General features: G+C 35.3%; 1 protein-coding gene across 1 annotated transcript in view; it reads right to left on the bottom strand.

The window, feature by feature from the left end:
- Nucleotides 1–10437: 10437 nt before the first annotated feature.
- Nucleotides 10438–25447, bottom strand: part of LOC134743530 (lachesin-like) — a 28683-nt gene continuing 13673 nt past the window's right edge. Inside the window, exons 5-10 of the mRNA XM_063677018.1 lie at nucleotides 17712–17840; nucleotides 16490–16627; nucleotides 15415–15564; nucleotides 13428–13460; nucleotides 12035–12097; nucleotides 10438–10989 (exon numbers count right to left, since the gene is read on the bottom strand). Coding sequence (XP_063533088.1) covers nucleotides 10883–10989; nucleotides 12035–12097; nucleotides 13428–13460; nucleotides 15415–15564; nucleotides 16490–16627; nucleotides 17712–17840 — 620 coding nt within the window. The 3' untranslated portion in view covers nucleotides 10438–10882. The remainder of the gene's footprint in view (nucleotides 10990–12034; nucleotides 12098–13427; nucleotides 13461–15414; nucleotides 15565–16489; nucleotides 16628–17711; nucleotides 17841–25447) is intronic.

Raw genomic sequence — 25447 nt, 5'->3', positions numbered from 1 at the left:
GTGTTTGCACTACGAAAGCTTAGAACTTTAACATCTAAAGAGGCCGCTCTTTCTGCGTATCATGGATATGTGTCGTCTGTGTTACGTTACGGACTGATCATTTGGGGCAACTCAGTTGATATACAGAGGGCATTCATCGTTCAAAAAAAGTGTATTCGGGCTGCATCTGGCGCTCAATATTTAGCCCACTGCAGACCAATATTTAAGGAGCTAAAAGTTCTTCCCCTGCCCTGCTTGTACATATATGAGGTTGTTAAATTTGTCAGAAAACACCCAGATCTATTTCCTCTACATGATGCCGTTCATAATAAAACAAGTGGAAGGTATCCAAGCAAACTATTTGTTCCAAGACAAAAAGTAAACATATTTAGTAAAAATGTTTATATCATGGCAATTAAATTGTATAATAAGATTCCAAATGACATAAAATCACTAGATATAAATAAATTTCAGAAAAAAATGTTTGATTGGTTACTTGACATGTGTTTTTATTCGATCAATGAGTTCCTTAATTATTAATAAACTAATTATTTTATTGTTGTAATATAATTTTAATGTATTGTAATTGATTCCTGACTTAACTACTATTGTGCCAATACCTAGGTAATTATAAGGTTTGTAAAAACTCGATATGTAAATATTAAAATATATTATATGCATGTTAGTAATAATCAAGTAGGTATAGCAACTTAGTTGTAAGTAATACATATTTCTACGCCGATAGAGGCAGAATATGCCGCACTTATTGTAATTTGACCATCTTTGTACCATATTCTATGAAATAAACATTTGTATTTGTATTTAATATTTATTTAATGAATTTTAAGATACGGTTTTTCGATACGGAAACCGTACCATCGATTGATGATACCTATCATCTATATATTTTATATAAATGCACGTATCCTGACGGACTTAGTAACTGAGTATATGTGCCATTTTCAACCAAAAAGGTACTTATTGTCGCTTGTCAGTAAGGCGCTATTTCCATATAGTTTTAAGTAGAAATCAACCTTATCGACAAGCGACAATGTGGTACCTTTTGGTTGAAAACGTCACATATGATTATCATAAAATAAAATTACAAACATATAAATCCAACTCATAAAGCTTATTTGTTAGAGGGAGGTAGCACACGGCGACTTTTTGCAGCGATGCAGTCGCGATGCTGTCGCATATCATGTCATATACCCATGTCATGTCTGCCAAATCCGACACAAGACCAGACGATTCAACGGAGCCACGCCGTTTTGTCGCCTAAATAGTGTTTAGTTTTTAAGTTTATAAAATGCATATATATATTATTCTGTAAGGTATTTGTAATATGGGCCTTGTGCCAGATTTAAATTTTTAAATAAATAAAATAAATTAATACAGTACACGTAAAAACGATTCTGCAAAGTCGGCCGAAAAGTCAGCGTGTGCTACCTCCCTTGGGTTTACCGATAGTTTAAATTTTAAGTTAGATTTTATTTTACTTTTCTTTTATTAAGTATGTTTTTGGATTGAATAAACGTAACCAATTATTTAAAAACTAGAGATGCCACGATTATTCGGCAACTGTTCGGTATTCGGCCTATTCGGCCACTTTGCCGAATACCGAATATCTGTTACACCTAACTAAAAAGAAAAATTACACAATAAAATAACCAGAAACTTAGGTATAATTAATATTTAAAATGTATTCTTTGAAAGTTGTTAAATACGAAGACCCTTTTTTGAGCATTTGTCGATTACAATTATATTTTTATCATGGGTCTGATTTGATTGACTCATTCAAATAAATTCATTAATTTTGTTCAACAAAAATATATCTTTGCGTCGTGCTTTGTTGGCGAACAGTTTTCATAATAATTGTGCCTCTAAATATTCGCATATCAAGCCGAATATTCCGCGCTTTAACCGAGAGAGGGGCCGAATATTCGGTATTCAGCCAAAACCGCTAAAAACTAATAAAGTTATAAAATCTAACCGATTAATTAATACATTTACGAAATGAATACGTGCATACCTGTGTAGGATTTTTACGAAACGAAAATAAACAATGATAAACGCCCTCCGAGGGTTAAACGGGGCAACGACCGATTAAGCGCTTGGGGTAGAAAATATGTGGCTGATAAGATATAGTATACATACATATATCATAGTTGAGCTAATAAAAAAAGTAGGTACCGAAACAAATGAAATGTCAGTAAGGAAAAAACCGTCGGCGACGCCGCGAGGGACGGCGCCGACACGAGCGTGGCATTCAAACGTTTTAGCCGCTTTACATTTCAACGGATATAAAGCAGAGCAATTTACCTTTAATGATGGACCGTGTAGACCTTTTTTTCCCCCAATAAATTTCACAAAATCCTAAGTTTTTATGGGAAGTGAAATACAGGAGGGTTAAAATGGAGTTTTCATTGCTTTTAACCTCATAATATTCATATTGCTCAGTCGAGCAATTCCAAGTTGATAATCCCGGGTGGGTGTAACGAGGCAATGTTTAGCCCCGGATTTCACCGCACTCACTTGTTAAACCGCTCTGACTTTTTTACTTACTGCGTGACATACGACCAGCATAAAAAAAATTCATTTTTAACAGGCATTAAAATTTAAAAAGCGTATGTTTTTAATTCGGTATTATTTTTATTTGATAAATAGGTTAGCTGTAGACAGTAAAAAAAAAGATACTTAGACACCCTCAATGTAGTATCTACAAAGTAGTTTACTCAAAATTAAAAAAAATACGCATGTTCTATTACGGTAATGTATATTATTATTACTATAACGATAAAACGCTATAATAGATAACATTGTCTTTATACCTACATATAGGTACATTACTTACATTTTACTTACATATATTATACATATTATCATTTTTAAATTCTATATGAACTTAATTGTTTGAATTTGTCCCGAACGTGGGTTATTACAGGCCTACACTAGGCAATTGCGGACGCTAGTGGAATTTTAACTAAACATTATTTTAAGCCCGCAACGTGCTATTTTGCTACATCGCTATTTCAAATATTTCAATACTGTACCGTTACTTACTTTGATCCTTAGGTTTAAATTGATTGAAATTTCTCTCAGAAAACTAAAATTCGTTGTTGACTTTGTCATCAAAATATTGAAGTCAATTTAACGAGAATTTTATTCGTCACGTCTTCAGATAGGTATATTTTTTAAACCAATTTTTTGAGAATCTTGGCTTAGTTGATTACTTGCCCAATTCATTAGAAAAAACAGGCGCTCATCATAACAATTAGCATTTCCTTGCCCTTCAATTAAAATAACAAATAATTTAGATTAAATAGTGTCTCATTCATCAACAAGTGGGATTTATTTGCAAGCGGAGTGGCCCGAGGGGACGAAGTTCTTCGCCTTAGCCAACTTAACGCAACTAAGTGAATGATGGTACCCGCGGGCCTTGATAACATCAAAATCACGTTTCATGACGCATGCACAAATAAATATAACTACCTATATTATACTTATACTATCTACCGTGTAAATACCACAATGTTTATAATTAGAAAGATCAAAGTACAAAGTATAAGTTAAATGAGTTAATCGGAAGTTATCAAACATAATCTGACGTTTCGTTTATACAAAAGCTTCGGTATCGAGATTTTATTATTACTGGAAAAATGGGGAACTGAACCTTTTTACTGCATAATATTCTATCCTCATGTAGAATATAATAATAAAACCACCAACATACAAATCCACGCGCACGACAACGGCGAACTTTACAATTTCCTCTGATGAGCCCGTATATGGCTTGCAAAACCGAACTTTATATATATATATATAATATACATATATTTCAGTTATCTTAGACGCAGTTATCTTATAGTCCACTATAAGCTTTCTGAGCCGGTCTACCTAGATGCACCGGTGTCAAATATTCAACAGTACACTTCAGGAGATATTACGACTCTAATTTCTCCCGAAGTCCCTTTGCAATGGTTGCTGCAGGTTGCACTTAGTCGTTGTTACCTGAGTATATACTCAGGGGACACCTACGAATAATTAAATTATAAGACTAGGAAAGACACTGCAATCCGGTAACTGTGTAATTTCACATGCATTTGGTTAACCGCTGTAGAAACGGTTTATAAAATAAATGAGCAGATACGAACGAGTATGATTTTATCTGTTAAGTATACAAGATCGCTTAACACATTTTACCATTATCATTTCAGTCGAAAGACATCCTTCGATTATGACCAAATTATCAATGAGCAAAATTCAGACTGGCACGACTTGAAGAACATCGCGCGCGTACCAATAAAAATTGCGAACAATCGTTTTAAATTCATATCAAATCCTTAACAGATTTTAAAGTCAAAATGCCCCTCAATATAACTTTAGAGTTTAGGCCTTCCGAGGTTTCATTTTCTTTTCTTATTTATATTAAAAACATAACATCTTTTGTGAATATCAAAGCTAGCGCCAATTGACAGTGTGTAAAATTGCTGTCCGAAAATAAGTATGTGAATAATAAGTGTATTTTTATGCATAAACGAGTAGGTATCGTGTAATATCGGCTAGTTTCTGGGCAGAGTGCCACACGAACGAAACTCACCATACCTAGTCTAGCCATAAATTCCGTTAGAACGTAAATTATACATAACAACTATAAATTAAAAATTATTGAAACCATGCAATTTTATACTTATATCTAATAGACAAACTAATGATTAATTTAAAAAACATAATGATTATTAGATTTTTTCAGCTTTGCGTATTTACGTGCTTTTTAATGAAGCAGCGAAGCCTCCAAAATACGCACGTCTTTTTCACCACCACTGCCGGGAATTTCGACCATAGGTTTGATTTTTTTCTGTAACGAACTATTTTTTATGTATCGTGTAGAGCAGGCCTTGTACTCTAAGATGCATAACATTTTTTTTATCCAGTGGATCAAATATTGGCTTTCCAACCGTCAGTAAGTTGCCTAAATAACCTTGTTAAATTAATCCATATTCAGGTTTGGGAAGTAGGAGTTAGTATTAGTACGTATTTTAGGTATGATATGAGCTTTAACAAAATGTCAATCTTTTATCATGGAACACGGTGTTTCATATCTAGTTTAAACTTAAGCGTCGATTACGGTATTTTATTACACTCGTGTACGTATACTATATATGACTGAAAATTCCCAATATGAACTAGTCAATACGGTTCTATTGATGAATTAACATATTTTTCCTGCCAAACCTGTGTGCATGAATATAAAGTTTGTTCTGGAATACTTACTACCGATTGAGTCATGACTTCGTCGGCAGCTTCTACGCGGAATAAGTACCTAACTGTAAGATGTTAGTCTAAAATAAAACACTTAAATGTTCGTATTTTTTTATTACTCACGGAGAAGCAACAGTGGTCCGCATGTACCTATGTACATCTGAATTTTGACACTATGGATAACTATTGACATGATATTTATGATATTAATAATTATGTATGTTACCGTAAAAACCAAACAGGTTTTAGTACTACCTGGATGTAACTAGTGAAAACTCGTTTTAACAAAGCTACTTAGGTAAACGAGATTCAACTGGGGAAAACGCGTTTAACTTAAACGAGTTTCTACGGTAGCTTTTAATATTTATACGATGACGATTTTTGTTGTATATTAAAATATTTGTATGAATTTGAATTTGACATTTATTTTCTATACCACCATGAATCTAATTTTTGGAAGCATTTTCTCATTTATAATTTCATAGCTAAAAAGAAAGAAATACACAAACCATTTCATGAAATACACAAACAACATACGTACTTATATCAACAAATATTGATTGTTAATAGTTATCAGATCATATAGTAGCGGAAAATAATCTATCATATTTTTTCAGGTACATTTGCATATTTATTTCGGTAATTTCTAAAAAACGGCTCCAGCGATTTCGATGATATTTAGGTACAATATAGAGGCGTATGAAAAGGACAATTCGATAAAACTAGGGTACATTTTTGGGTTTTCAATTGTAAAGTAAAGTATAGTAATGATTCGAATTAATTTTTAAACCAGAGGCTAACGAGGGTGAAAAAGCGATCCAGGTAGGTTTTATTGTTGGTAATATTCACTTTTGAGTGTTTTCAAATAAGAAATTAAATATTTATAACATACATTAATTGAGAGAGAGAGAGAGAGAGAGAGAGAAAATTTATTTAACATCACAAAACATGAAACATAAAATATGTAGGTTAATAGTTTACTAATGTACCTAACTAGATACATTACTTCTTAACTAAATTAATTGACATTGGCATTAAAGACAGCGTGATGTTAAAAAGGAGTCTCGACTCAGCATAATGTTGCAGTAAATTTACTGCAACGCTGGTTTTCAGTCGGATCCTATAAACAAAAAGAAACACTAAGTACCTATTACATAATAAAAGGAATAAAGACAAAAAAAGTTTTAAGTGATAAAAGAAAAAAAAGAAACCTTAAGTATTAAGAACATTAAATGAGAAAAAGAAAGATAAAGAATAGGTATATGGAAGGTGTATGAAATGAAAGTGTGCATTGTGTTGTTGAGTGTGTAGTATTATTATAAGTACTTATAAAATTATAAAGGATTTTTTGATTTTTTAAATTGGTGTGTGTGAAGTCCCCAATCCGCATTGTGCTAACGTGGCTGACTATGTTGCCAGGTGTATATATACATATATGATCGTGATTATGATACAATCATTGTTTACATGATATAAAGCCTAATTTCACGGATTTTTGAATGAATGCCCGAAAGAAAACACGAATACGAGTATGATAGATTTTTTGCCGCTACTGTATATAAAATACAGTAATATATTTGTTACAGTGTTATTATTGAGGCGAGTGCCCACCGCGATAGCTGTTGGCTAAATTCTAGTTCGACGCGTTGCCTCTCTGTCGCACTTGTAAATTCATACTTAAGTGTGACAGGGAGGCAACATGTCGAACGTGGTTCGCGGTAGGCCCTCAGTGCCTAAACTAGCTACGTGACCGTAAATGTCGTAGGTAACATTATGGCGAGCACACTTAGGAATCTCTTTATCTGTATCATGTTCATAATAGCGTCCTAAAAGCTTGAAAAACGCTTAAGGTTCACATTAATTAAATCGCCGCCAAACAGCCGCCCCCATACAATCGTGTTACGCTCTCGTTGCGTCTCATTTTACATATAAAACTTTCCCTCACTCTATTTAATTTGTATAAAAAAAAATTACACAAAAAACTAGTACTGCATCTTTAGCATTTACGGCGACAGGCGCGAGAAGAGAAAGATCGGCGCGACTTGACAGCTTGTGGCGTGTTGGCAGCACAACACGCACGAGAGCCGCGACAAACTCGCGATCAGGGACATAGATATATGTTACTGGAATATTCATGTCAAATTTTGTTATTTCAGAAATTCCTTTTCAAAATGAGAGCGTAACTTGGATTGTTAGCAGGCAGCTAGGTTCGTGTGACTCGTCGAGATTTCATGGCACAAGCAGCAAAAATAGGAAGTAACTTTCCTTTAACATACAAAATATACCTATTATTTATGTATAAGTATATGAATGTAAAACCGCGAATGCATCGGTCTGAGAACCACTAACAACTAACAAGCTAAACAAACAAACAAAGCCAAATGAATCTACAAAATTAACCTTTTTTTTTTTGACCGAGCAGAGCGAAGGTCTCTATTTTAGCTCGGACAATTGCTATTTTGTCAGGTCGCATTTCTCAGCCGATTTTCAGAAGCGTGAGTAGGTTCCGCAATTATATATTTTTTATTTTCTCTTTAGTTTTTCGATAATGTTGGGTCCATGGAGGTTCGCGAGATCTACAGTTCGAATAATCGCCACTTTAGTTTATAAATATATTTCAGGGCACTTCGTAAAGTTAACCCCTGTCTAAAAATTTCAACTACAACCGAGGTTTATTATAACACTACAAGTTTACATTCCATCCAACAGGATTTATTTTTTACAAAGCAAGAACAAACCCGATTAAGTAAACCTTCAAAGACTGAAACTGAAAAACTGAATGATAAATACGTCGTCGTGAAATAATAATATAAGATTTAAAAAAAATAATGGTTCATAGGAGACTCGAAAGTCAAACAACTCATGACGCCGCAGGCTGCGAGTAAATACTTCAGATATTGTTTTGACAACCTTTACTTTTGCCTAATTAGTAAATGAAGAATTTAAAAAATATACTGTCAGGGAGGTAATAAAGCAACTGAGAAGTGAGACCCCAATTTAAATGAGACAAAGTCAATGGAGGCGACCCTTATAATATGATTTATCCCTGTAGATTAGCAAACTGAAGTGGCAGAGAACGAGCTGGCCATATCTGCCGCATAACTTATGACCGCTGGAGTGGGTGTTCTCTTGTATGTCATGTTTTTTTTATATATTGTGAGCAATAAAGAATACTTGTATTGTACTGTACAAACCAGCTTCATGCCTTCAACCTGTCCGTATAGCTGACTAAAATAACTTCTTACCAACTGACTGTTAAAAACGTCCACATCAAAGCTTCAGATTTCTAAGGTTTGCTTAGCTTGTTTGATTGAAATCATAATATCAATTTCAATTAAGAACAAAGAAATTGAATGTTATCGTAGTAGTTAAAATATGATTTTATTTGGACGTAAAAGTTTCATCCCAATTCAGAATTTTACAGTTGCTGGCGCGTTCAACTTTATTTACCCTCTTAATTACGCCCTAAATGTAAATTAGTCCTTCAATGTTCCGTAACAAAAACTCGTTGGCTAAAAACAGTAGATGGTTTGTCTCAAGTAAAAAATACTTCTCTCTTTATAATCGTTGTAATTGACCTGGTAGCTAATAAATATTTAGTGACGCGTTAATATTTTTTTGAGAGTTACCGTAAAAAGGGGTGGCTTTAAATTGCAGGGGCGACTTTGATGATATTAATGCGGGAGTTTTTTACAGTAGATCAACATATTTAAGTAAAAATGATACAACAAATATTACTAAGTAGTAATCTAACTAGCTCTGGGTTTCTCTGCGTGATAGAGTCAGAAATGATGATATCCGCAGTAGAACTAGGGTCACCGACATAGCTCGCAGAATTGCAAACCTTAAGTGGCAGTGGGCGGGGCACATTGCACGCAGAACTGATGGCCGGTGGGGCCGGAAGGTTCTGGAGTGGCGTCCGCGTACCGGAAGACGAACTGCCGGTAGGCCTCCAACGAGATGGAGCGACGACCTGGTGAAGGTCGCGGGAATTCGGTGGTTGCGAGCGGCACAGGATCGGTCGGAGTGGCGAGCCTAGGGGGAGGCCTATGGCCAGCAGTGGACGTCTATCGGCTGACATGATGATGATGATGATGAATCTAACTAGTTACACGAACATTTTCAGTAAATTATGAATAATGATAATTTTGTAGTCGTTTTAAAACTATCAAAACGACCCCAAAATTTCCTAAAGCCACCCCGTTATACCGTACTCATGCAATATTAAATTGAACTCTGTGTTTGTTACATAACATCATCAAAGCTCGCATTAAATTTAGACGATACTGAAACTAATTAATTAATTAATTGTAAATTGACACAGTCCCTGCGTTAACATTATAACTAGTAATAATTGATCAAGGTTGGAATTACTACAACACAATCCTAATAACGATATGTTAATTTATTGAATGCATTGAAATTTCATTGTACCTACATTAGCTACTTACATTATGAAATAATATGGTAATTTTCTTTTAAATAACCTGTGACGTTATATAATTAATATTATGCTAATTTTTGTTATATGTAAGTTTATAGTAATCTTTACATTTTTACATTTCTCAAAATAAATTCAAAACATATGTTGGTTTCGAAGCATAGGTATGAAGCTATGAAGTTGAACCTACAATCTAAATAAATAATTAAATATTAGTCAACTCTAACCTAAATTACTTTACATTTTATTTAATATTGATTGATATACAGCTATAGGTACGAGTGAGAAAATAAACACTAATTAATTATACATACATTAAACAATAGTTTTCATCAAAAATAATTGTTCTTAATTCCAGCGTGTATAATTACGAATATTTACGCAAGTTTCACCTAAAACCAAACATTATCTGTTAGGAGATAGGTTTTAGGTCTACAAATCTCTGATTATACTGATGTCATCAAACAATGAGTATGAGTTAATTATTACGATAATAATCATCTAAAATCATTGACATATATCTAAAGACGGGCCTTAGGGGCAAAGAATGGGGCCAGTACAGTGGTGTCACGCACACGAATTCGAGCCAATTGTGCGGTCTAATGCCACAACGCGATTGGTTGATGAGTTCGCATCACGCGCGCGATCCGTCGCAACAGTCGCAACTAGTTGCGTTAGATTGCACGATTGGCTCGAATTGTGATTGACACCGCTGAACTCGCACCACTCTTAATTCTGCCCGACTTTAGATATATGTCAATGTCTAAAATTATTTGTTTTACAATTATTCGTACCTAATATCAGCTGAATTTCTCTTAAAACAATGTATCCATCTCCACAAAGATAGTTTTTTTTACTTACGCAATACAATCAGACAGCTATATTAAATAGGACATGTGTATTTCTTTACAACGAATACGCTAAGGAGCTTAATTGCATAATTCAAAATACTGCGTATAACCCTTAAGCGGCAACCATACGTGTACAGCTGCCAATCAGTCTCAGAGACAAAGCAATATTTATTTATTAAATACCTGGATATCCACCTCTTGACATGCTACGCTCGTGGCGAGTGCTGTGATTGCTGTGAATTGAAGACTCCCGAACCACGAGTAATCCATGATCATGAGACGTGGAGCGCCGACCCAATTTGAGATCGACGGGTGGATATCCAGCTATTTATATACATCTTTCTCGATATCACCCTCGAGATGTTAATGTCTTCATTAAAATTACTAATGAAATCAAAGAACCGAAACAGCACCCATCCAACGAGATTGCTCTGTTGTAGTCTTGTAGTCTGAAATCTAAAATAAAATAGGATTTATATAAAACATTTCGCTAATTAACCATTGCTAATATTATAAATGTTTTTGTCTCATCGGATAATGGAAACAGGGGGAAGGGATTGCGGTACCTACTACAGTCACAAGAAACTTTGTTTATTTAGACTGAGTAATCTAATTAAGTTCCACGTGTTTTTTTTTTTTGTTTTCAGAAAGGTATCCAAGTACTTATTATTACAGGAGTATTCTGATTTTAATAACAGGTTATGAATTAGATCCATATTTAACCCAGATCTAATTCATAACCTGTTATTAAAATCAGAATAGGCCTGCTAGTTTAGAACTTACGTTTTCTTTATTGTTATAGTAATATTACCTACTAAATATTACATGCCTTTCACTTGTTGAAAATATACATTAACGTTATATATTTTATCATCCGTTACCCCTATTTAAAATGTATAATATCATTATTACTTCAAGCAGAATCGAAGCCGGAGTCATTCGATATTCTGGGGCGATTTTTAATTACCTGAAGTACCGAAGCTTCCTTTCTATATGTATCTCATTATAACACATTCAGTGCCAGGGCGAGCTACGTGCTACGAACCTAGCTGATAACACGGGAAAAACTAAACGTTTATTATTTTTTGTTCGTAGGCGATTTTCGCTACATACGAGCGAAAATCGCCTACGAACTAAAAAAATTAACGTTTATTGACAATCTTGCTTACAACTAATTACATATTCTTCTGCCAAACCACAGTGGTTTGTTAGCAGACGAGGCTCCTATAAATTTACCTACGTAAGCTAGATAGTTTATAGGTATGTAACTTAAACTTATCTACTTAACCCTTTACCGCATGCGCAGCCCTATATGGCAGTTATAATTTTCAACTCTATTGATAGCTATTAAAGTTCATTTTTAACCAATATTTTTTTATTAAGAACCGCCTAGCGGGTCGCTGGCAGTGAATGTGTTAAAGTAATAATTATCTATTTAAAGGTGTATTTTTAGAACAGTGTAATCGTGAGTTTATTATTGTAATAAAAAAAAAGATCTTACCTTGCGTACCGAAAGGCGTTATTTCTGACGCCTTATCAGCAACTATATTCAGCCTTTGTACAACTGTGTCAAAAAAAAACAATATAAGTAAATAAACAACACAAGGTTTTGTTATGAAAATGAGTAAAATTACACATTCCGGGGTACATTAAGGCGGGAAACAAATAATACGATTTTCACAATAACTTTATTGTTTAGGGCGTAAAATAGTTTCAAAGTTATTCGATCAACAGAGGTCGCGTTCGTCGACCTCTAACCTAATTACAGGCATTACTGACGCAGAGGTAATTAATGTCTTAAATTTTAAGAGACCGGTGTCGATTTTGGAGCAAAAATGTAAAATTGATAGATTTAGTCGTTGAAATTATACACGTTTTGTTACGTAATATCTAAATAACAAGTTTTGGTTTCTATTAGCACGTCTTCTCATCTTGCCTTTTAATAATGAGGTCGCGAGCGTGCGTCACCGGTAATATATGAAGAGAAGGGGCAGTTTTTAAAAATTCAACAAACAATTTATGGTGGTGAATTATACAAATTGATTTAGCAAATGTTGCAGATTGTTTAAGTATCAAAATTACGTTGAAATTAAGTCGATTTTCAGAAAAATTGTCACTTGTTTTGAAGTAATTTCTGAAGAAAATTGAGTTCCTTTAACTTTCATTTCCTCCAACAAATAACAAAAATGTAATCTGATAAAGGTACAAAATATGTGTTATACAAATTTACCATTTCTAGCAGTCCAAACTTTACGAAATTTACAAATAAGAGCGAAAAAATGAGTGCTTTACGCCCGTTTACCTAAACTTCCATCAGAAAAAAAAAACATTACTAATTTAGTGAGTCTGCTTTCAAAAAATTGATCTGATAAAAAGCAAGGTAAGAAGACGTGCTAATAGAAATCATTGTTATTTCAATTAGGTAACAGGGTTTCAAAAAGGTGTACAATTTCACCGACCAAATCTTTCAATTTTACATTTTTGCGATTAAAATTGACACCGGCCTCTTAAAACTATAAAAAAAATGTGTTTATTTTTTATTAATGATTCCATATTTTCTGGTCACCCTGTGATATTAATTATACCTATATTATTGTAACTTAATAATATAGGTAGGGTAGTGACTACCAGAAATCGCAAGGTTGATCGACTTATCATGTTATGTATGGCGTTATTCATAAACGCGTTACTGGCCTGAATTAGCTATGAATAATTTTGTGATTTTGTGTCTTTCATTGTGACATGTATTTGTAAAAAAGGGATAAAACATAATTTAACTAAATCAGGCTCGAAAAGTTTTATGAATAAAGGGGCTAGTAGACAATTGATATTGTTGACAAATAGAATATCAATTTTAACCACTTATGATTGACAAAATATAATAGAACACGTACCATTTTTGTTATCCAGTGCAGGTTGCGGCATAGCTTTAAAAGAAATTCTAGGGTTAATTTAACTGTCGTAGCAAAACATATAAATGCAAATACCTATTATACAATCTAACTAAAAGCTAGTACTTAGTCACAAACCGACATTAAGATCATAAATGTATAAGTTGAGCTTTCTAATATTAGGGGTAAGTATTGTACCTGTGGACGATTGTACCTTTGGACACTACCGATATTAAAAAAAACAACAGAACATAGACAAATATCGTGTAGGTACTAGGTACATATACGAAAAGTATTTTTTTCGTATAGTAACACTAGCTAGACGCCATTTCTATTAATGGACGGAATTGTGTATCTTGCGGCTGTTAAAAGTTTTTGTGCCAAAAAGTAAGTTTTTACTTGCATTTTCAGCATGTTTTTTTGCAAATTATATGATTAATACGACTGCTTTTATTATTACATATCTAATTACAGTATTTTATCGCTCTTTTCTTAGGATTTTGCTTATCGCCGGTAGTTTTTAATATGATCGGTAACGGTTTAAAAATAAAAGTGCCGAGTTTGTACCTGTGGACAGTTACATTTTTGTACCTTTGGACTGTCCATAGGTTCAACATTGCTAATTTTACCTGTGGACGACAGTTTCAATGCCTTTAGTTTCAATGCCTCGTAGTATTTAGCTACTTAATGATTATATTCATCTTGTTAATCAAGAGTTAGTTAAACTTATATTGTTGATTTTATGCCCTTAGGTACAGTGCCGTCCATAGGTAGGTTTACGACGTCCATAGGTACAAACATGCGATGTTGTTGCCAAGAAGCTAACATAATAAAAGTCTGTGGTGACTGGTGATTAAAGACTGAGTACTTGTTCTTTGAAAAAAATAAAGTGCATGCACTGATGTACTGTCGATGGCTTTTTATTGAAATTCAAAAATAGTTCGAAATCTGGAATGTGTCCACAGGTGAGCACTTGCCCCTAGTTTATTTTATATCAATAGGTAATAAATACCTATAGCAAACTAGTAGGGATTATACTATTGGTTTGCAAGTTATGGAGGCAGCGCAGCGCAAGTTGCTAAAGTTGGTTTCGTCAGAAGCTTGTCTTTTTAAGCCTGCCTAATTGGCAAACATTCAGATGAATTTCCATCAATTAATATGCAATAATAAAACAGGAAATTCCCTAGCGGGAAAAGGGGATTCTTCCAGGATTACTGGTAATTGTTGTTATTTTACTTAGAAACTCAAAGCTAAATAAAACTCCTGATTTACACTATTATAATTATAAGATTGAGTTGATTTGTTACGCAGTACCTAAAAATATCAGCTAACAAATAAGTAGCTTTTTAGGGTTCCGTACCCAAAGGGTAAACACGGGACCCTAATTACTAAGACTCCGCTGTCCGTCTGTCCGTCTGTCCGTCTGTCCGTCTGTCTGTCTGTCTGTCACCAGGCTGTATCTCATGAACAGTGATAGCTAGACAGTTGAAATTTTCACAGATGATGTATTTCTGTTGCCGCTATAACAACAAATACTAAAAAGTACGGAACCCTCGGTGCGCGAGTCTGACTCGAACTTGGCTAGTTTTTTTAGCAATTTTACGCACACTAACATATCGTAAATAGGTAATACATAAGTTTTAACAAAAAAAACTGACATCAGAAAACCGTGTTATCAATAATCACTACTCGAAAAATCACTATCAGAGAGTGTTTTTGAGATAGGTAGGTACCGATAAAAATAATGTTACATAATAATGAAAGTGCCGTCGAATGGAGAGCCATTACAGTGCTTAAAGAACTGTAAGAGAGATTTTCTCTCTCCCAAACGGATTCAAATACCTATGGAACTCCGATTTAAACTTTCACGATTTTAACACATTATTATTCACTTTAATACATGGACAGCATTATACCGGGGACAATGCGGACCTCACGTAATGGTTATGGCACTCACGCATAGAAAGACGAAGGGAACGTAAAGACTTACGATATAGTTTGATGGTGCCCTCGGTGTCGCCCAAGGCGTTCTTGGAGACACACTTGTAGGCGCCGTAGTCAGCGCTCGTTACGCGTTTGATCGGCAGCCGAATCACTGACCGGAAAGCCCCGTCAAACTTCTGGGGCTCTAAACCTCCACCTACGCATTGTTAATTTAACTCAACTGCTATAATTGAAAACATATACAATATTATACCTACATAATTATATTACGATAGGTAGGCTAAACGAGTAGTAACGTTCACAAACGCGAGGAAAATAAACAAGCGTTTTGAAGAAAATTGTGATTGACACTTAATATTTCAAGAAATTCTGACCTAACCTCATTATATGTATGTATTTAATTATTTATTACTTTCTAATTATTAAGCGACTCGAATCTTGTTTGCCATACGATTAAATAAATGTATGTACGTATATTATTTATTGTACATATAAATAAATACGAGAAAAACAGTTACAAGGAGAACTAAATACAACAAAGGCGAACGTGTCCCTATATGGGATCTCTTCCAGTCAACCTTTGAGGACATAAGTAGAAAATAAGTAACGATGAATGACAAACAAAAACAACAATGTACAACCACTTGCAAGAATAATGTACCTAAATCTGAATAACTAACTATAAGTATATTCTAAATCACGAATTTTTTTTTAGGATTGGTGATTTTTTAGGGTTCTATACCCAAAGGGTAAAAACGGGGCCCTATTACAAAGACTTCGCTGTCCGCCCGTCCGTCCGTCTGTCCGTCTGTCACCAGGCTGTATCTAGCGTTATAGCTAGACAGTTGAAATTTTCACAGATGATGTATTTCTGTTGCCGCTATAACAACAAATACTAAAAACAGAATAAATTAAATATTTAAGTGGGGCTCCCATACAACAAACGTGATTTTTTTGCCGTTTTTTACGTAATGGTACGGAATCCTTCGTGCGCGAGTCGCACTAGGCCGGTTTTTTTGTAAGTACTTAATTTTTGGCGATATTCTCATAGTAAAAGTAAATCTAAACCTTTGAAAAATAGCCTTAATTTCTTGTAAAGTTTCTGCAATTAAGTTACTTACCAACGGGAACAATTTCCCCGTTCTCTCGGCTCCAGTAGCTAACCGGCTTGGGGTAAGCTTCTGTTTCACACTCCAGCACCAGATCCGAGCCTAACGCCGCGCCAACCAGCTGGTTTCTTATCGTTATCACTGGTGGGACTGTACAAAAACAATGTGTTTAGTTGTTTGGGGCTAGAGAGGTTCTAGTACGCATATGTAATGTAGTTAGCATGATAAATATGTTTGCACATTATGCGATGCAATTTAGTAATTAAGTTCCGATCGAATTTCGCATTGGGCATGCCAAACACGCTCACTCCAATTATCTCAGGCTACATAAAATTTAAATAGGGTAGAAAAAGTAACATTTCCATTGTTATCGTTGTTTACTTTTACCAATCCCTTCCCATGTTGAGAGTGCATCATCAGTATACCGCACGAAGTTTTATGCACATTCATTCGTGTCAATGGCATTCGTGGATAGTTTGATTGTTGTATCTTTGTTTTTATGTTCTTTTTGTGCATAACAATGTAATCTAAGTACGCCGATAGACAGACAACATCGCCCACCCCAACCTATTTCACAACGTCCGAGTCTGTCTGACTAACATTAAGTATTTAAGTACCTATTTCGATTCTAACCCTTTTTATGTCACGTAAACCTGGACGGAAAGCTTTTATTTGTGAAAACGTATTCTGAACCAATTGATTGTAGAATAAACACTGGCATTAATCTCTTAATCTGTTTATCCTCAATCGTGCTAAGGAATAGTTAATTACAAAAGCCGGGTGTTAGGGATTAAGGATTGTGCGAGGCCGGTATTATGACGGTGTTATGTCACTGTCTTTTAGCTGCAATAATGTTTTAAATATTTGTTACTTTTCATACCCAATTATTAGGCTTTAATCAGATACTATTATACTTAGTTCGTTATTTATTACACACATATTATATGCACTTACATTTCGACCGTTATCGTTAATTATTGATAATCTAGTTGCTTACGGCTTGCACAATTAATTAGGTGAATGTTAAATAATCAATGATAACACGGCGACTAGACGAGCACGGTTGGTATTGGCCCAGGAAAGACTAGTAGCTATAGTATGATTAATATTTTTACTATACGTCACTGTCAGCACTCTCGCTCTGAATATACAGTACACCGTTCGTAGCCAAGCGCAAATGGGTCACATCATGGTAGTTTATTTATAAGAGAAAACAAGCAGAATTCATATTTACACTCTACGGTGAGCATGATCCTCTTGCTGAGTGTGGGCGGAACGCCGTTTGACGCTATGCACAAGTAGGCCCCGGCATGTTGGCGGCTCACTCGGCTTATGTTCAACACTGGCCCTTCCAGGGAGGACACTGCAACAAAAACATGTGTTAAACTACATAACATGAGGCTTTTAATGAATTGAGCCTGTAACTCAAAAATCTATAATCCAATATTCTTGACCTGTATAATTTTAATTTTAATTTTAATTTTCTATACACACAGTGATTTTGTTTTGTCTGGCTATACTCTGAAGACTGAATATGAAGGTGGAAAATGACAAAATTAAATGTCCACCTCTAGCAGTATGGTGGATGTGAAACCTTTTCATCGCGTTTTTCATCACATTTTTACACATTTCCACGTCTCAGTGACTGTGTCTCGAATATTTTGTTTTAATTGCTGACACGATGAGGAACTGCTTTATCTGTTACGATGCCATACTGCTCAAATTTATTCACTAAACGAGCTATCGTTAGCCGCGAAGGTAAGTGATTGCTACCAAAAATTGGCCGCAATTTTCTTAGTTTCCGCAATACATGATTGGGTTAAGAAAAAGTTTTAATAATTAAAACACGTTCCGTCGTAAAACGCTCCATAACAAATTTGCCGTATCTATACAAAGAAATTTTCATGCAACAACTGTCATATTTACCGCCAAAACAAAATGACGGCAAAAAAGTTGTATACCTCCCAAGTTTTTTTTTTTTTTTTTTAATCTTTATTAGAAAAAGGGTTTTTTCACAAATGAAAATGTCACCCTTATTGTGACATAGCAAGACAAATCAACTCTTATTATCTACGCTTAATACCTAAGTTAACAATTTCATATATTTTCATCGCCTTTTTTGATTGCGGGTTGGCCAAAATGAAGTTAACTTCACCTATGTTATATAAATTACAGTTGTACTTTTGCCTAAAGTTTATTCTCTCTGCCTCGTTTCGGACACATTCCACCAAGATATGGAACACATCTTCTTTTACTCCACATTCAGTACAATTTTGTGACTGGCTCTTACCCATCATGAATCCGAAACTATTCAGTGGTATGTGTCCGGAACGCAGCCTGAGAGCAGTAACAATATCCGATCTGGCCATGTTTGAACCTACAAACCAAGGGATCCGTAGCAGATTGGGCTGTATAGTCCGATACCAGATACCCTTGCTTAGTGATCTTTCATTAAAATATTCTTTCCACACATCGAAGCACTTCTGTTTTACTCCATACCTCCAAGTTGGCCTGTCCTACCTGTACATGTCGGTGGACCATATATGTCGATAATGATGTTGGCTCCATAGTGAAAGTTGTTCAGTATGGCCCCAGTTGTGCAGTTTGGTAATACCCCTTAGAGTATGGTCAGACATAACAAAATCACCCTGTATTAAAAACGATTGCCAACATTGTGCTGACACCAGACTTATCGCAATAAGGCTTGAAGGGGAATCTCCCTTATAAACATTCAGTGACTACCCAGCAGAATTTTTCAAAAAGACTACTTACTACAAAAGAACCTTTAGCGTTGCGGCTGTGTTAGATTAAATAAGTAGAGTTAAACCAATCAATCAGTCTTTAAGTAGTATGACTCCATCGATACTGTCGTTGATTTCGCCAACGTCAAAGTGGGATCCACGTGTGATCGAATTAATATTTCTTGATTTTCTTCAGCCAGTGTACGGTAATAGTACATTATGATATGATATTAAAAACGTAGCCAAGTATAAATATAAGCACAACTCTACTGACAGGAACAAAGTTAAGTATCACGCTCTGAGAAACCGCTGTAGTACTATGTGCCGTGATGCTCAGCGACGTCACATTCACAAGTCGGTGGTAGATGGTGATCCAGCCAAAATCTGGAGATGCCTGAGATCTTACGGTGTTGGAAAGTCTGCTAACAATTTTTTACCTATCGACTTGAATCTAGATCAACTAAATCAACATTTCTCCTCTTCTAATGTTTTCAGCGGTCCACTAAAGTCCCACACTCTTCGCAACATCTCCAACTCTTCCACTCCTGACTACACTCCTTTCTCAATTACTCATTTATCTGAGAGTGACGTTGAGAAGAATATTTTGGCTATTACATCTAATGCTATCGGCGTCGACTGTGTGGGTCGCAATATGATCATCCCTCTCCTTGACCTCCTCGTTCCTATTATTACCCGTATATTTAATTATTCCATTTCGCTCTGTAGCTTCCCAAATTCCTGGAAAGACGCTGATATCATACCTCTCCCTAAAAAGTCCAATACGTCTTCCTTCTCCGATTATAGGCCTATATCCATTCTTCCTTTCCTTTCTAAAGTACTAGAGCGGCTTGTGCAACGACAACTAACTTCCTTCCTGAATAGAAATTCACTCCTAAATCCTCTTCAGTCCGGGTTTCGTTCTGGTCATAGCACGGTTACCGCACTTGTCAAGATTTCAGATGATATCCGTTCGGCTATGGATAACCGAAGGCTAACGGTGTTGACGTTGCTAGATTTCAGCAACGCTTTCAACACCGTAGATTTTGACATTCTGTTGGGGATATTACGTACTCTCAACGTTTCTCCAGAAGCTACTGAGTGGTTTCATAGCTATCTAGTAGGTCGTCGGCAACGTGTTAAAGTTGATAACTCTCGTTCACCTTGGTGCAGCACGCTGGCTGGCGTTCCGCAAGGTGGCGTGCTGTCCCCTCTCCTTTTTTCAATTTTTATTAATTCTATCACTTCAAATCTCCTTTCTGCTTACCATCTTTATGCCGATGACCTACAAATTTACTCACATGGCCAGTTTGATGATTTACCTTCTGTTATTCACACCACTAACACTGACTTGGAACGTGTTTCAAACTGGAGCTCTTTTTATGGTTTAAAGGTTAATCCTTCTAAAACCCAAGTTATCATAATTGGTAGCCCAAGAACCATAGCAAGAGTAGACTTTGATAAATTACCAGGTGTATTTTTTGATGGGGTACTGATACCTTACTCTCCCCAGGTTAAGAATCTAGGCGTAGTCTTTGATCGCACGCTCTCATGGATACCGCAGGTCAGTGAAGTGAGCAGGAAGGTCTTTGCAGCTGTGGGTTCCCTACGACGAGTTCGTAACTTTTTGCCTTTTGCCACTAAAATTGCGCTTGCCCAGTCTCTCCTATTGCCCATTTTGGACTATGCCGATATCAGTTATTTAGATCTGACAGAAGAGCAACTGAATAAACTCGAGCGGCTTCAAAATGTTTGCATTAGGTTTATTTTCGGATTACGTAAATTTGACCACGTCTCGAGCTATCGTACGCAGCTCAAGTGGTTGCCTATCCGTTTCCGCCGCGACTCTCATATTCTTCATCTTCTTTTTTCCGTACTGTTTCTCCCAAACACTCCCTGCTATCTCAAAGTCCGTTTTAAATATCTTAACTCTGTCAGGTGCTCTCAAAATCTTCTACTTTACCCACCTCCTTCTTCTTCAAAGGTCTACAACAATTCTTTCAGTTTTCGCGCAGTTCGGTTGTGGAATGCTCTGCCCATCGATATTAGACGTGCTAAATCCCTCTCTATATTTAAAAATCGTTTAAAGGAACATTATTTATCTAAGTCTTAATCCTTCCGTGCTCTCTATGAAACTCACTGTTATGGCTACCTCGACATACCCGTATATATATATATAGGTATAAGTTATATATAAAATGTATGTATTAATTTATGTAGTGTATGATTTATTGGATAGTTGTAGTTTATGTATTTTATTATATTTGTCTAAATTGTTTTCACAAATTTTGCTAATTTCATTTTTTTTTTTTTGCGCCACCCGTACACTTAACTATGTTCGCCGTTTCGCTATCTGAAGGTTGTCTGGAAGAGATCGCTGTTTAGCGATAAGACCGCCTGTTGTAACCTACGCCGTTAAATTCCAATGTATTCTCTGTAACCTTTATTTTGTAGTGTGCAATAAAGTATTTTATTATTATTATTATTATTATTATGATACAAGTGTGCTAAGTTGGTCATTAAACACGAGGCGATATTGTGCGCGCGAGCTGAAAGCGAGCGCGCAATAAGAAAGCCGATGTGTCTAATGACCAATGCACACGCGTTTCATACGACGTTTTTCAACACACTTGCGAGAAAAAAAAGAAACTTTCATATTAATCAAATTTTAATAGTTAAAACAGTTAGTATTATGTGTTTCATCTGTCATACTCGTACTGCCGGCCGGCCCTCGCTCGCCCCGGCCGCGGGCCTCGCGCCGCGCACACCTGCGGGCGCGCCCGTGCCCGCCAGTCCGACCAATTAAAGAAGGCTCCCTTTCCATGCATATTATTAGCAATCAGTTAGCTTCTTAACTCAGTCGGATAATATAATGAAAAACCACGAGTGGAATAATACACTGAAAGAGCACGAGTGTTTAATATCTAGGATTATGAGCCAAAAATCGGTGGAATAAAAACGTCGTTTTGAGCGTGTTGAAAATAAAATTATGGGCCTCTAGGGCTCTAGCCAAACACGGTTAGAGGTAGAAATACCAAATGCTCTTAGAGCACGACGTTGTTCGGTAGTTATTGTTGTTGTCTCGTAAAACCGATAACTGGATTTTACGAGAAGCACGTGGACTACCGGCCATTGCCTCCAAAATGGTGGTTAAACACGCTTTGAGATTAATTCTCCATTCACTGCACACTACCAAATTAGATTACTGTATAATAAAGCTATCGATATTACACTTTAAACAATATTAATTAGCAAAAAACAAAGGAATTAATCACGAGGCTACTATTAAGATGGCGTTCGAACCGGAAGTCGAGTTAAACCAAGAAAAGTCTGCACAGATTTTGACAGCACACGCAGTACAGGTGTTATTTTAAACGTCAAATTTCTATGAAATTATGACATAAATAACACTGGGACACTAGGTATATGAGGCAAATCGTAATAAACATATTAATAACGGGTCACTCAGGTATTTTAAGTCGAAAACCCGTGACCCGTGAGTGACCCGTTATTAATATGTTTAATATGTCTGTGTCTCACGGAAGTTTTGTTTTCAAATCGTAATAAACTGCTATTTTTATGAAACGAACCTAACATTTTATATTAATTTATTCACCATATTTTTCTAAAACCATGGATCTGAATAAAGTTTTCTTAGAGTCGATACACTGTTGAAAATGTTCGTTTATTCAACGAATTAGAAGATTGCTTGGTATGCATGCATGCACTCGGTAAATTGATCCTTGTGGGAGCCCATAGAATATTAGTACTATTCTATCGGCAACGTGTGTCCACTAGTAAGTATTGTCTTTGTTTTTATTTTTGATTTCTAATAACCACATTTATTCATGTCATCTTCATATTGTAAAAAACCGGCCATACGCAAAAAACGGCAAAAAATCACGTTTGTGGTATGGAAGCCCCACGTAGTTAAATATTTATTTTATTATGTTTTTAGTATTTGTTGTTATAGCGGCAACAGAAATTCAATTCAATTCAATTACATTTACATTCAAAATGCAAAATGAAATGCATCATCTGTGAAAATTTCAACTGTCGAACTATCACGGTTTATGACATACAGCCTAGTGACAGACGGACAGCGAGAAGTCTTAGTAATAGGGTGCTGTATTTACCCTTTGGGTACGGAACCCTAAAAACAAAGAATCTCCTTCCGTCTGTACGCTTAAACATTTTTAACTACGCAACGAATTTTAGTGCGTTGATTAGGTATAGTGATTCAAGACGAGAGTTTAGATGTACTTATATTATCATTAATTAAAGTTAATTTTTTTGTAAATTAGTTAAAATATATGACGATAATGAAATGTGGTACCAAGATATGTTTAATGTTGTAACTACATAAACATAGTGCAACAAAAAATTGTAGTTTGTGAATAATTTGACTAGGTACATTTGTCTGTCACAACGTCTTTCTGCGACGTTTCAAGTCGGTCGCGTAAGGAAATACGTAGACTTGTTAAATACAAACTTTGAACGCTGAAATTATTTTTCTTGTATTCCAATATAATGCTCTGCCTTTTTGCCGAAGTTTTATTGTCCGAACTTCATTTGCCACCCAACTCATCGCAGATAATTTACTTTGGCAACCAACATTCGGAAAATTTTCATTATGATAATTTTTTTTTTGCTTGGTACAATTATTGTTAAGTAGATTATTATTATGACATACAACATTTGGAATACATTTCTTTCGCCAAATTGTTCAATTAACTAAATATTTATTTCAATCTTTGAACCCTTTTTTAACCATCTTATGGGACGAATATTCAAAACCGATGAAATAACTTTTCTTGCTTTACATTTAATATAGTGTCTCCCCAGGAAATTTCAATTCCTCCTGATACAACTTTCAACCCGTGTTTAACCTCTTTAGGGTATGGAATTAAAAAGGAGGTGGAAGTATTTTTCTTGGTTTCTAATATTGCGTCTTTCTACCAAAGTTAAAGTCTCTACCCGATACAATTTTTAACTGCTTTTTAACCATCTCAAAGGATGTTCTAAAAACGCTGAAATTTATTTTGTATCTATCTACGACGATTCAGGGCTCTTATTCAATTCGTTTCCGTTACAAACTAAACCCTTTTTGTAATGTAATGTATTGTAATGTTGTAATGTATTTTTACAGTTTCAAGTTTCTAGCTTAAAATAAAAATAGTAATAACACATACAAACTTTCGCAACCTTTTTTAGCACCTTCCAACCCAAGGGGGGCTCTTAGGGGTTGAAATTTATCACTTCTGATTTCTTGTACACGTTATATACATGTAACCTGATGTGCAAAATTTCATTTTCTAACTATTGTAGTGTCGGGTCTGCGTTGATGAGTCAATATGTCAAGACATTCGACTTTATACCTCACTTGCAGTAGTCAGGTCAAAACGCCGTAAGTAAGAAAGTAAATAGTTCAGCTGCAGTAACCCCGCTGCCCCGCATCAACTTATGTTCTAACTAAAGTGCTTCGAGCATGCAATTTGTAATGAAGACCAGCCGGCTGAAAATAAACCCACCTTGTAAGTTATAACCACAGCTGCACAGTTAAAAGCTGCAAAATTTGAAATAGTATGTACTACAAAACGTAATAATTATCAAATTTTGTTTTATAATTGTATTAAGAATAACAGATAGAGAAACTATAAGCAGGTGAAGTTAAATTGTAGCTTATTATGAAGGAAGCTCCGGCCCGGTCACGGCCCGGTCTAACGTGAGTCCACCTTTAAGCCGCGGTAAATTCGCTTACTGATATCGTTACTTCTGGTTAAAGATAAGAGAGATATGGTAAAAGAATCGAGCATACATTTTAGTTCATCCGTGCGTCAAATTTATACTTTATCTTTAAACGCTCATTTTTAAAACGCCCTTTTGCATTCAATGTGCAGTTTACTTTAAAAATCTCAACATATCCAAACATAGCCAAATATATTACATCTTTATTCCTATGGTAACAATGGTGTGTTGGCAATACACAAGTATTTTGCCACTTTGGTTATTTCTTACGCTGATTAATGAAACGTTTAATGTCATAGCAGAATTTATTTATTGAATGTATGTATGTTTTGCATGCATTTTTTATGCGTTTCTTATTGGTATAATAGGTGGTGGTTAAGAATAATTGTATATAATTAATTTTATTAAATATTCAAACACGATGTAAATTCATAATTTTAAACTAACACGGGACTTAATCGCGTAAAAACTTACGTTTATTTAT

Source organism: Cydia strobilella, chromosome 8 (genome assembly GCF_947568885.1).
Source record: "Cydia strobilella chromosome 8, ilCydStro3.1, whole genome shotgun sequence".
NCBI classification, from domain to species: Eukaryota; Metazoa; Arthropoda; class Insecta; order Lepidoptera; family Tortricidae; genus Cydia; species Cydia strobilella.
Note: the sequence above shows the minus strand (reverse complement) of the source record. Positions and strands in the feature narration are given on the sequence as shown.